This window comes from Amblyomma americanum, chromosome 3 (genome assembly GCF_052857255.1).
Source record: "Amblyomma americanum isolate KBUSLIRL-KWMA chromosome 3, ASM5285725v1, whole genome shotgun sequence".
In the NCBI taxonomy this organism is placed as follows: domain Eukaryota; kingdom Metazoa; phylum Arthropoda; class Arachnida; order Ixodida; family Ixodidae; genus Amblyomma; species Amblyomma americanum.
The window spans coordinates 197,139,033-197,153,360 of record NC_135499.1 but is presented as its reverse complement, the minus strand read 5'-3'; the positions used below and the strand labels follow the sequence as shown (position 1 = coordinate 197,153,360).

At 46.0% G+C, this 14,328-nt stretch overlaps 1 protein-coding gene across 1 annotated transcript in view; it reads left to right on the top strand.

Moving 5' to 3' along the window:
- Positions 1-12,587, top strand: part of LOC144125813 (uncharacterized) — a 253,660-nt gene extending 241,073 nt beyond the window's left edge. Inside the window, exons 6-8 of the mRNA XM_077659525.1 lie at positions 28-164; positions 5,506-5,746; positions 9,538-12,587. Coding sequence (XP_077515651.1) covers positions 28-164; positions 5,506-5,746; positions 9,538-9,608 — 449 coding nt within the window. The 3' untranslated portion in view covers positions 9,609-12,587. The remainder of the gene's footprint in view (positions 1-27; positions 165-5,505; positions 5,747-9,537) is intronic.
- Positions 12,588-14,328: the final 1,741 nt, after the last annotated feature.

Here is a 14,328-nt window from a genome sequence, read left to right as displayed (position 1 = left end):
GTGGATTTTCTTTTTCCTCGACCACAGCACCGCAGGAGTCCAACAGCCCCCGCATCCTCAGCGAGAAGTCGCGCTATGAGGTTGGCGACGACGTTGATGTCAACTGCACATCCATCATCACAGAGCATCCTGTTGAACTCCGCTGGTTCGTCAACGATCACGAGGTGAGCGCTTCTTACTGATCCCAGATGTCCTTGCAAACCGTTTGCGCACAGCAAGAGGTTATCGTTAACAGATGTGTTGCTCTGGCGCCGAATAAAATCATATTAATCTCGCTTCATTAAACAAATCCTACTCAAGCGCGGGTTGGTCGAAAAGCTGCTGAATGATTGACCGAGTTGTTGTAGGCTAAAATACAAATTCAGTGAAAATTTCATGCCTGCTTGCTATAGACAGAAAACAGTGTTATGAAGACTAATATTCGCACTCACAATAGCTCACTGGCAGCTCAGTTCTCATGCAATATAGAAGTTCAGCAGTTGTGGAGCTATTTATTTCTTCGTTTAGTAATCAACGTACCAGCAAATCAACATAAATTAGCACCACCTTACTAATGCACGCGGTTCGAAGCACTTTCAGCCATTACGCATAATCAGGACGCAAAAAAAAATTGGTTTAAGCCATCTTTACTGTTATTGTATTTATTCTTTATTTTCAAACTGCTGAAGCAAAATGTATTTTTAATATTTCTATCAGTATTTTTCTTGAATTGCTGTTTCAGTAAATTGCGCTCATGACTGATGGCGGCTGTATTTACCGCATGGCTGATATCTCCACGGGTCAGTGCGGGTGCACTTTTATGAAGCATAAGGACTAGAGCAGCTCCTACATTTGGAGTTGCTGCAAAATATGCAACATATAGAGCAGCTTATGCATGCGATCACCTCAGTGCGAGCTTCGGAGTGAAATGTTACGCAGATAACAGAAAAAAAAAACGATACCTGCCTGTAAAGCGTGTTCTGTTTTGAGCACGGTCCTAGTGCGGCGAAGCCAAACTTTTTCCAAGCTCTGGTGCGAAATATTACGAAGAGAAATAATACCACACACAATGACACGTGCCTGTAAAACGTGCTCTTTGTTGGGCGTTGCCATGTTGCGGCGACAAGATGCTTAAGGAGTGTTTTGGTACGAATTAATACGGAGAAACAATGCCCAACATAAAGTGCACGCCTGTAATGCGTGTTGTCTATTCAGCAAAAGCATAGTGCGGCATTGCGTAATGCGAGCTCTGGTGCGAAGTATTACATAGAGACATGATACCCGACCCGAAAGTACGTGACTGTAAAGCGTGCTCTTTTGAACTTAGCTATAGTGAGCCAAATCCAGGCTTTTCGGCAACTCTGGTAAGAAATATTGCGGCAACACGGTGCCCAAATTAAGGTTTGCATGTGAAACATGCTCTTCTTCAAACATATTTACATAAGGGCGAAGCTATGCGTACATTAGATTGAGAAAACGCAGCAAGGCTGCTATTGTTTAGCAAGAGCCTCAGCAAACTATTGCGCAGAATAAAAGGTAAAAAAAAAAGAGAATTTTGAGGTAGAAGAGGTAAAAAAAAAGCCTATAGGTTAGCTCAGCTAATCCAGGATATACAAAGCGAAAGCTGTCGGCATTCATTGGCGTTAACAACGTTCTAGACTCCGATGATTCTGAGGAAAGGAAGGGCGCATGCGCTATTCTCTTAGCGGCTATGCCGTGGCGGATGATATAAGGCGCGGCGCGGCCTCTCGCCTTGATAGAAGGTGCAATGGAAGAAGAAGACGCGGCTGGTGGCCGCGTGTACAGCAAGCGGCATCTTCAGAGCCTACGGGAAGCTGCTTCTACCGACCCCGAAGTCATTATCTAGCGTGAGGCTGCCCGTCTACGTAAGAATGAAGCGCGGAGAGCTAAGCGCTTGTCGGACACGCCCGAGGTACGTGAAGAACGTCTCGCCAAGCGTCTTCACCTTTCACCAGCCGCGTCTTCTTCCATTGCGCTTTCTCCCAAGGCGAGTGGCCGCTCCGCGGCTTATATCCTCCGCCGTGGCGCAGACGCTAAGAGCATAGCGAATGCGCAGTGAGGCGCATTGCTAAGTGATGACGTCATGCATGGCGCTGTGCGGAGACCGGCGAGGCGACGGCGCGCGGCGCGCAACTGCGACTCGATGCAGATGGTTGCCATGGTTAAGTCGCCTGCGCAGAAGTGACTAGCGCGGGCCGCCTGAAATGCGCTGCTGACGAGTCTAGCTTTCGCTACAATAGCTGATGACTCGACCGGAGGGAGAAAAATGAAAGCATTACTTGATGTAATGTGATGCTTTAGAAGAAGTAACGTTATTGGCAAAAATTAGGCGAGCGCTCTTGAGGCAGTACAAAGTGTCGACAAATCCGGTGTGCGGTAGGGAACTTGCACGTGATGAGATAGCAATTGGGGAAAAGTAAAAAAAATTATGGCTAAGATTAAGAGGGTGCCGTTCTAAATGCAGCCAGGGCAGTGAACTGCATTGACCAAGGCGAGTTCAATGAGGCCTTGCTCGGTGCTTTACCATCGGTTTTTTGTCGACATTTTCTCTTTTATTCTTTGTTTCAATTTCATACCGAACCGCCTCAATCGCTTGCGCTTGCTACTCGAAGCCACGTAATGCGACGAAAGACACATTGGAGAGTGTAGTTTCCATCTCATATGTTAGGCACACGATCAGGTAAGCCTGTCCAACATTATCTCAGTTCGCTCAGCTAGCCCATCCCCAAAAACTGTCGGCTAACAAGAAACCCTTGTTCTCATTTTGTTTCTCCTCTGCGAAAGCATTCTAATTGCGATAAACCAAGGTACGACAACACGCATGCAAACTACCATTTGCGGCGAGTGAGGTACATTGTTACGAATAACGTGGACCGTTTTGACTCGTCCCTTCTGATATTGTCGGGTTATCGCTAACAGTGCGTGTTCTATCAGCTCACCCGCGAAATTATTATGTTTCATTTGGTGCCTGCTGTTGGCTGCCAAAATATCGACCCTGTTTTCTCTGCTTAATGTTATCATTTCGCCCGAATGCTAATGCGCTCGCTGGCCTGTTCAACGGCACTGTTGTCATAACAGAACAATGTTAATGAAGTTTGTAACGAAACGAGCGGGAAGTACTGTAGATATATATGGTCTCTCGTAAAGCTACCTTCCATGAATTCATGTTTGATTAATTGAGCAGAAGCACACATTTATCTCGTATGCATTAACAACAAAGCTTGCTGCTTGTCTCCCCTACACTTCTCAAGTTTCGGCGACCTCCAGGATATTTCATTCGTACATGACATTTATGAATTCTCGATGCACCACTGGTATTTATCTTTATCATATCTCCGTTATAAATGTACAGTCCTGTCATTTCTCTTCGGTTTCTGTGCGTTTCGCAATTATTAACATATCATTTCGCTTTAAGTACACAAAAGTTCTGATCGTTAGAAGCACTACCTCAAAGCCCTAAGTACAATCACTAGGCAAGCTGCTGTTTATTGTGTACGAGCAGAATGATCAAGCCCAGAATATTTAGACAGTAATTTTACAATGTTTCCAATAGTCTCAACTATTTCACATTGTCTGAACAATAATTTTTTGTAGGCTTGGTAGAGAAAATGGAGAATAGAAAATGTAGCCGTGGAGGTTTATTCTCTTCCATCGACTGCAGTGACTTATATTTCACAGAAGCACCCAAAATTAATCGCAGTAGCGAATATTATTCTTGCGTCAAAAATCGCAATTCCCCTTTTCAATAATACATCACTTCTGTCTTTTCACGCTAGATAGGTTGACCCAAAGGCAATCACACTGACGCCTTTATGTGCTTTAAAATCTCAGCATTTCATTTTTAATGGGCAACACTTTTTGTACAAGTCCGAAATGAAAAGCATAACTTATTGGGGAAACAAAGTTTCTCAACGTTTAATGGTCGGTCAGCAAAAGTAATTAACTAGGAGTTTTTTGCGTTTCTGAAATACAATTCCATGTCCAGCAACAAGCTCCATGTTTTCGGTTGCCTGGACAGCAGATCAATGCTTGCATCACACATACAATGGACGGGTACTCGCTAGGTCAGTTCGACGCTCAGTGTACAATAATTGAGCTGCAGTAACCGAAAGTGTTCAAAGGAGTCTATACCTGAGTTGAAAGGTTGAGTTCTCCGTGCAGTGAAACTTCGGTACCATGAAATTCAATGCCTCTGAATTAATTGCATAAATAAACACTCTGCTTTCGCGAGAAAGCCTATCTAGAATGTTTGAAAAATTTATTGCAGTCCTTTGTTTCATCACTCGGTTTCGTACTTCCTCGCTTAAGCAACGACGACTTTCAAAAGAGTGCCGCTTAAATTATGAAAATTCAGGTGCTCGCAGACTACATGGTCAGATTAACGAGCTTGTAAACGAGTAACATTTACATTTTTCGCCCATGAGTAAGCTGGAAGCAAGAGCATAAAACGTGATTCTCGGTAATGTGCCGGGCCCGCTTAATGCGGCGAATTTAAAAGTTGTGGCGCAGAAAAAAGGTGATTTTCTTCAACTGCATTTCTGCAGTTTGATTATTGTGGAATATTCCTGCAGAACACACAGATAGTATGTCGTAATCCAACAATATATTACAATTTTAGCTTTCAGTGTTTGTCGTTTCACCAAATGTCGCCACGGTCCTGACATAAACGGGATAGGCGAATGTCGATAATGACATCGGTTCGAGGAGAAGGCTGGCTGTATTATACAGCGGTACTATTTTTATGCCTTCAATAGCTCACACACGCCACATACGCCGGGCGCCGTGCAAAAATTGGATGTTGTTCGCAAGGACAAAGGAATAATATTCAAATTCAATATTATTTATTTATACTTTAAATCGCAATACAGGTGTATCTGACATTGTACGAGCCCGTAGTCATAGGCTAGTCGTGGGCCAGAAAATCTGTATGCAATCATACAGACACATCACCGTGTGTGTGACATACACAATACGAACACAGGAACGCAAGGAGAGAGCACACATGGATGCAAACGCAAAGGAAAACATTATCGCAAGGAACAGTTGGTCCCATTCAAGAAATAGCAACACAATGAATTTCGCAATAGGATCGATGCAGACAGCAGGTAGAAAAGGCTTAACTTAAAGCATGCATGTGCCGGATTTTTTTTTTCTGCGAGAGCAAATTTTTAGCATGTTTCATATTAGATGGCAGCGTATTCCATACTTTTGCACCCATAAAACAGAGCTGTCGTTCTCCGTATACGTTGTGAGTGGGCTGTAGATTTCAAACTTTCCTGGTGTTGCATTTCTGATAGTACGCGATGAGTACGAAAGAGGAAGCTGAACGTACGTTTGAAGCAAGATTTCCCAGGTTTTTTTTTTCTTATGTAGTAGCAGTAGCAGAAAACCTCGTTAGTTGCAATATGCGCACAGAGGTTTCCGCGTTCAATTCCATGTGTTCAGCTAACGTCTGAAGAGGTCGGTGCCGCGTCTACTCACGAAGCGTGTTCGTGACGCACGCAGGTGAAAGGTCCGGAGGCGGTGCGTTTCCCAAACGTCCGCTACGCAGACGGCACCCAGGCGGCCGTGCTGGGGCTGCGGTTCCGCGTCGAGGCGCGCCACTTCAGCGACAGCGACGGCCTGCGGCTCAAGTGCACGGCCACGCAGTCGCGCGTCGTCGCCCTAAGCTCCGAGGAGACCGTCCAGGGGGCGCACCAGCGCTCATCCGGGTTCCGGCTCGCCTCCGACAGGGCCGTCTCGTCACGTGAGTGGATGGCTCTTGTCGGCTGCCTGAATGCACGCCGCACTGTCTACGCGTGCTGAAGCCCGTTCTTGTTCTTTTTTTTTCGTTATTTGGGACGATGTTTTAGGAAAGGGGGATCGAAATCTGTTGTTGCTGCGTGCATAAATGAAACAAATAACAGTAACCCACAATGTGAATGCAGAGTAGGTATCTTCCGCTGCCCTTCGCAACAGTGCCATGCATTGGACTTTTTTTGTATATCTATATTCATAACATTAGCTTTGCAGGGAAGCTCTGAACTCTGTTTGTATCACCATTTAGAATAGCTTTAAGCCAGATTCGATGACCACAGTTTATTGTTCCTTGCCTCTTTATTTTACTATTTTTCTCGTCTCCTTCCTCGTGTTTTCGCCCGAACTCCATCTCTGCCCAGAGCAGCATGTTGACGTGCCAAATACGCTCGCCAAAGCCTCTGCTTTTTCATAAAAAGCCTTTTTTATGTCTGTCTAAAACGCCACTCGATTATCTTTCACAGTTTATCAAAAATACACTTCATAAGTTCACCCAATATATATTGTATGCAATGCGCGTATTAACAAAGATTGGTTTTTCATAACGACGATTTGTCATTGCACAGCATTCAATCGCTAGCATACCATTAGGGCGTAGTATTAAAGATAGAACAATCCTGTTAGCCGTCAGAGATCAAGCGATGGTGAATAACAAAATCTGCGTACGTACAATAGGTAATAAAAATGTCTCTCTAGATAAAAGAAAACTGTTCAAAAAACCTCACACTGAAGTCACACTTAGCTTCATACCTAAGTTCACGCTTAAGTGGCGGCTTTGCGAGTCTTGACCCAGGAATTACGATGGTGATTCACCTGGCGCAGTTTCAATAAAGCTGCAGTTTACCTTCAGATTTATTTCTTTCTTGTCACCGGTCAAGCAGAGCGGCCGACCCCGGGGATAGAGCGGCGGGCGCGGTGGCACGACGAAAGTAAAAATAATAAAGTTCGAAGAAAATCAAAATATCAAAGTTGTGTTATACCAGCCTAGTTTTGTAGCGATAGCGGTGGCGGCGCCGCCACGCTGTCACGTGGTTGGTCACGTGGTGCGGAGCAGCTGCCGGCGGCGCGGCGCCTTGGCTGATCACGTGGTTGGTTCACGTGGTGCGGAGCAGCTGCCGGCGGCGCGGCGCCGTGGCTGATCACGTGGTTGGTCACGTGACCAAGTTCCACTCGGTCAGCAGTAGCTATCGCGCCACTCCACGTTTAACGAAAGCTAAACCACCGCCAATTTTTTGTTTACTCGCATTGCAGTATCGGGGCACGCGTAGCCCCACTTGGTTTAGTGTGCTGAGCACGAGATGGCGCTACCAGTCTGTTCAACCCAGAGTCATTGAATAAGTGACTCCAACTCAACCTAGAGCAGATACATAGCGAAAGAGTTTGTTTTTTTTTCTTTGAAATCGCCGTGCCCTCGCCGTCACCAGCGCACCTGCCGCTTCCAGTGATGAGCGCCACGAATATAACTTGAATTCTCCGATGACAACGCGGGGAGCGGGAAACACAGGGGAGGCAGTCGAAGCCCCTTGTGGGAACTTCGGAGAAGTGCAGGCTAGTCAAGCGGTCTACATAGACCTGCCGTTGCCTTTGCTTTCAGCGATGGTTTATGAGTTCCTCTGCGCGGTTGGCTGGTGAGGAATGGATTGATGTTGTGCAGCTGGATTCTGTACTCGGTGCTCGAAGGCACAGGGCAGATAAGAGGAGGCGCATTTGGATACCTGAAGCATTTGAAGCGTGGCGAGACACGTGGAAACCGATAGGCCGTTCAGACATGCTCCGCGCGTCACGTTAATTCGTCTTCTAGCAAAGCCTAGCAGCTAGCTAGAATAAAAATGCGCCGCAAACGTAACTGCCCCCTCTCTCGTTTCAGATATACCGTCCGGCGTTAAGTGCGGCCAAATTATCTTCCCCAAAACAGCCCGCGTTGTTCAAATTTGTCCTCTGTCACCGCGGTGGCACTTCATGCGTGCCTATCTCGGGGCTTCCCTATCGCGTGGTTGTATTTTTTTTCCAAGTTGTCGCCTTGGGTTCTGAAAATGCGACGAGAATCCAGCGTAGTTGGCTTCAGCGCTTCAACTTTATGACAGACGTCGAAAACCTGTGCCCGCTCATTGTAGCATCTCCTCCAACGTGATCAGTAACTGCTTATAAGAAAAGGTCGTAGCGATCCTTTTTCGTGTGCGCTGCTCACCATGCAAGTTAAAAAAATTAAGAGGAAATACGGTAACAACAATAGGTTTTGAGATAAAATGTTAATATTTTCGTTTCTTTGGCTTCCTAAAGCGTAAACAAATGATATGCAAATGTAGCGACCCGCGCGGCTGGCAGTGCGCGTGATGACAAAAAGGACGAAGTGTTCCCAGCACGCACTGGTTAGAACACTCGGGACCTCGGCCTCGGCCGGACGCTGCCAGCCGCACGGGTCGCTACACAAATATATAGTCAACATGCATACCTGCCGCTCACGTAATTCAGTACCCCTTTCTGCGCCGAAGATAATACGAGTATTTTTAAACGTTATCTTTGGTGTTAAATTGTCTGTAACTCAGCGCGGTCATGGCGAGAGTTTTGCTGAAAATGAGGTGATGGTGTGGACAGATGTCGGTACCCTTAAAGGCTGTGTGTGATGGCAGACGGAGTCATATTTCTTGCCTTCTCGTTAGCTTGGGACACAACAAAGCATAATTTCTGCTGAACTCGGAGTAGGTGTTCGTCTCCGACCAGTTGCTCAACTATCTTGTTTGGCTGGGAAACATTAGTGCAACAATTTCTTTCGTTCATTTTATGCTGGATCATGGACTGCCAGGTTTAAGTCAGTGACAAGGGCAAAAAGCGCTACCACGCATCGCTTAGCATGCACATTAAGAGGTGCAGAAGCCCAGGGACACCCCATTTTTCGTCTTGTAAAAACACAGTGTGGGGCGCAGAACCCCAACGCGAACTCTATGCACCGTTAGTCCGAGCCGTGCGCTGGATATGTAAATACGTCGCTGGACAGCTGATCGGAGGTGCTCCATAACGTCATAAACGTCAGAAGTGACGCGCCCCGCGTCACCGTAGCGCTTGTGCTCCTTGGCCACGTCTACTTGTCAAACTGTTACACAATGAATCGCCTCTGGCTTAAGCACAGATGATGCTGCCGTATTCTTCGCCCGGGCTGCGTCCGCTTAACACGCAAGGACGCTTTAGACAACGCGTAGCCGCGAAGTTGCGTCCTTAAACCTTCATGCAGCCAAATGTTACGCTGTGATATAAAAATTATTGCTGGTTGGTGACTGATCATCAGGCTTAGCTGACTTCGGGTCTCGCTGAGTTCTGTTGGTTACCCGGTAAGGGTAAGCACTGGTGCATTTTTTATTCCTTTTTTAATTGCGAACATTATTCCAGGTTATAAACATTCCTATGAAATATGGCATGACGGGTTCCTGCAAAAGTGCAAATATTTTGAGCTGTCATGGTGTGGTAACGAAGTAAGATGACAGGGAGGTGAGAGTGAATGAATCAAGAGCAAGATTACGCCTTAATTCTCTCTGAATTCTTCTGCTGTTCGATTTCTACGGCTATTAGTGATTATGTCAAGCCATAACCCTTCACTATAATCACCACAATCTAATTGTTGGCGTGATGAATGATGCAAATCAATGACGATTAACTTGAAAACAATCTTTTCCTGAACCAGCTTTCTTTCTAAGTGTTCTCGCTGAACTGTTTGATGTCTTTTTTTTTCCTTCCTTTCATTCGCAGTCAACAGTAGGGGCGTCTCGAGACTCGTGTGCTGGTGGTGGATCCTGAAGACGCTTCGCTCCGCGCTCTAGTTTCACAACGGCGTGACTGATAGGCTGGACTCTTACGCACCCATAGGGAAGGCGGACGAGAAATTGACAATTACAGCGGTGACGAAGGAAGCAACGAGGCCGAGTTAGACAAGGGTGAGAGCCAAGAGGCCCAATCTCTGGTCCAGTCAAGACAAGCGTCCAAGATTTAAAAACCTAGCCGATCTGATGTGAGATTCACCGCTTGAAGCGCACCGGCCTCGCCGCAAACGAGAAAGTAATTAAATCAAGAATAAGTACGAAGCAAGAACATCGGATTCAATAAACCGCATTAGTTGGCAAGCCATCGTTCGGGAAATCTAGACACGCGGCTGAAGGTGGCGACGCAATAATGTTGGTGCACACAGAAAAAAAAAAGGATTCCGTGAAGCCTGCTTTCGCCACGCTTTTGCTGAAAATGCGAATACCGTCGTAGTAGTCTTTAAGCGCACAATGAGTCAGGAGTTTTACTGAGAAGAAGTGCATAGCACGCGAAAATTAAGCACGTAACTAATCACGAAAGCTAAAAGTAAAACTTCCGTTCGTTATTCACAAGTAAAGCCTAAAATCAACTCCCCCGGAAAAAAAAAAGCAAGTTGGCGCTTTACCCCATATCGGATGCTGAAGGAAGTGAAAGTTTCGCGTTAAAGCTTTTTTATGGGCTTAAAACTGATCCATATGCGTTCCTACAAATATGGAAGCAATCAGCACAGGTAGCTCGGCGCTTTGTGTTCGGGCTGATATTTCGCCTGATTTGTATTTAATCGTTTACACCTCTCTCAGTTGAGCGTTCGCAAAAGCTCCGATTGAACTAGGAGATTACTGTCAATTTGCGATGGTCACATTACCCTCTACGTTTCTAGTGAACGGACGGACCATAATACAACAAGCGCCCTTTCTCAAGTCCACGCCTGTCCCGATCACTTGAAATGTTGGCGCTAATAACTACGCATGTTTCATTAATAGACGTTCGCTAAAATCCTTTGACCATAGACCTCTGTTTCACCCCTATTCACCCCTGTTCGCCACAGTGGTGCGGCAGTTGTCATACATAACGGAGTATAATGCGTCTTCTAACCATGACGATTCCCGAGAACAGTCAGTTTAAACCCTGCGGGTTAAATATTTATGTCTTGCAGGCACCATTCGTGTATGGATCCACAACCACAGATCGCATATATACGATTGTAAATCTATTTTACACATTTCTTTCTGCATCTTCATCTTATCATTCCGCTATTCCTTTCCAGAACCTTCGACACGTCCAGGATTCATTCACATAGGCTAACCATTAGAGTGGCGCATGCCACAGGATGTCAGTCACTTTAGCAAATTTTACGCAAATTTTTTTCTTTTCTTTTCGATACATACAAACCACATTTCTCAAGCAGGCGAAAGCATGCTTCACGGATCTTACTCACGTTAATGTCTCTCACCTGTAGGAAAGAATTACCGGCGCTTCATATTACTTCACTTCACAAACGCGCAAAACTTGGAAACCGGCGCCAGCAGCACGTGATCGCCAGGCACCGCACCCGAGTCGTGGCGGTTCTTGCGCGCACATGGAACTCATGGTGTTTACTCGTGGAAGACGTCGGCGTGAGACAAAGCGGGGAAGACCACCACATTACGCTGTGAATGCGACGGCAATCGTGAGTGACTGGTGCCTCCTCGTGTCGGTGTCGTGCACGCCTTCGTGAGCTACGGACACTCCCCCGCGACAGGCTGACACCCGGGGGCCCAAACTGCGCAGTACTCTGCGGAGAGCGGGCCAGGCAGACGCATCGGTGGTGAAGGTGTGGAGAGAAGACTGTCGTTGAGCCGCGTTTTTTTGTCCTAGGCGGACGTGTTTTGCGGGGCAGCCGCACGATCAGCGAGGCTATAGAGCGTGCAAAAAAAAGTAAAAAGCCTGCTTCTTTGTTTCGCCCAAATGTAGAGCATTGCAGTGCGGTTTTGATTTTTGAAAATGTTTGTGCATATGGACTGAAAGAAGGGTTTAAGGTTTTGTTGTGAGTGTGCTGGATATGTCGGCGAAGGAAAAGACAGAGACTGGGTAGCTTTGTAAAGTGTATTGACTATGGTGTTTGTGGTGGTGGTGGTGATGACGATGACGATGGTGATGTGAAAAACTTCACGTCGTCCTGTCTGATTCATATTCTTCGTGTGCGTAACCATTACTGTGCGAGTCGGCTCAGTTAACGCTGTGCTGAGTTGGCTCCGAGCATTACGATCCTGTGTCCTGAATTTCTACTAGAGCTATGAAGTGGAAGGACTTTCAGAGAGCTGCATTTATGTTGCTTGTCAGATCGTCATTCCTACTCTGCTCAAACGATTTTTTTTTGCCCACACTTTGCATGCTTCGATGTAAAAGCTGAAGGCTTTAAGCCATGCCGTCTACAGTTCCAATTTAATTTCTGTACCGCTCACAGACGCCGAACATCGCTTGCGCTGCCCCGCGAGAATTACGCATGGCCAACGGCTCTAACCCCAGTCACGCCCGTCGCCCCCAGTGCTATGTTAGCGAACGACTTCGTTGCAACCTTCACCTTCACAGCGCTTCAACGAGGAGCTGCTCAACACCAACAAGGACAACAAGCGAGGACATTCAAGCGAGGCTCCCACCTGGTCCTTCCCGGTCCTCGATCCTCGGCGGAAAACACACACCGCATCTCTCCTCTTCCTCGGCCCAGAACTGTACACACGTGCACACAGACGCGCGCGCTTCGGACTCTCTCGTCTCCACGCATCCCTGGCGGAGCGCCGACCGAAGAGCGTCAAGATGAAAACACACACCCTGTTTCGACTTCGAGGTTTTAACTCTCTGTGTAGTGAAATGTTTCCAGCTCGCAACTCCCAGTGGTTATTTTTCTTCCTTGTTTTTTTCCTCGCGCGACAAAAAGTGCTGCTGCTGTTGCTGATGCTTGTATTGCTGTAAATATATATACATAAGCTATATATATATTATTAAAAACACCAAAGCCGAGATGTGGTGTCTTATTTTTTTTTTTTGACAGTCTGGTTGCATATACTGATGCAGTCACACTGCATGTACTGATGCAGTACGGGACGAGGGCGTGGGTACTGCTCCTGTACTTGTTGCTACTACGTGCGAGCGAGGTGCGAAAATCACGAATTCTTACTGGCTAAAAATGCGCCTTTGCGCGTATCTAAAATTTTCGCTTTCGCGCCGTCTAGTGAGAACTTCCACCCAAAGATTAACAAGATTTGTTGCTGGGTGACTAAATTATTAGGAGGTATATGCTAGCAAGTTACGTATGTATAGGCGGCATATTAGCGCTGATGCCCTAGACACAGACCGACAACAATCCATTGCTGCTACGCGTAGCTATATGCGATATCGTAGAACCGTCCCCGGAGCGAAACCCGGCACTGTCCAGCGTCGTCTAGAAAACTCCTGATTGGGTAGCGATCATTTAGGTCGCCAGTGACGTCACCAGACCTGAGAATTCCCACTGGCCGGAGAAAAGTGACATCACCAGACCGGCAGTGACGTCGCCGGACCAGCTTCGTCTGTCTGGAGTCTCCAGCTGCCAACCGCAGCAGGTGGGGTACGGGAACAGCTCAGGAAGAGCAACCTGGATCTCACAGTCACTTCCGGCAGTGGTATCAACAGCCTCGAATCATTTCACATGGCCATATATATATATATATATATATATATATATATATATATATATATATATATATATATATATATATATATATATATATATATATATATTTATATATATATATATATATATATAACCCGGTTCATGCGTGCCTTCAGCGTTAGCGCTAATACGCTTCCTTCAGACTATACCATAACCTGTACACAATTTTTCAGTGGCGCAGGCTCTCCCTAGCATCCTAAACACATGCTCAGACACTGCATGATGACTCACATTCAGACATTATGTCTAAACTAATAAATAAAATCTGTGACAACCACTTGACAGGTCCGCCTTTCAAACAGTTGTGTTTTACTATCGCTGCGTCCGGATGGGGCAAGGCGGTAACAAAAGAAAAGTTGAAGAAAGTGAAATAGAAAAGGGGCAAGTATGAGGAATACTATGCCTGACCAGAGTAAAACTGACAACGTGCGAGCAAAAAGCAAACGTGATTTCAAAAATATGCTGAAGTGCGAAAAAATTCTAACAAGACACAGGCGTTCAGTGGCGACTAAATATCGCTCTCGGCGCTCCATGGTTAGGTCCTGTAAAATATCGCGGTCATTTTCTTTCACTTATTTTCTAAATGTGTAGAAATTTACCCTGATTGCGATGCTGTTGGCTGTCAACATGATTGCAGTGATTTGATGCTCCCGAGATTAATTTAGCTCATAACTTTGATGTTCAGAACAATGAAAGCAGTGCCAGCTAATAGTGGCGTTTCGCAATTGAGGTGTCTTGCCATTGGCTGCATTTGTAGCAAGCCAAAGAGTTCCGAAACCTCTAACGACCAGTACGAGAATTGATGCGAACCCAGTACGTTCTACATGCATTAACTGGCGCTCTAAAGACGGATATTGATCACGACATCAAGTGACGCGCGTTTTTTTTTTGTAAGCATTATTTCGTCATTATATTCAGCATCAATCGCACATTTTTGTTTAGATTGCTGTCCCTATTGACAAAGATCACTTTCCTCCTGGTTTGTCGTGCTTGCACCCAGGTGACGCTACTATATCGGTTGTTTGCACCTGACAACGTTATATAAAGAC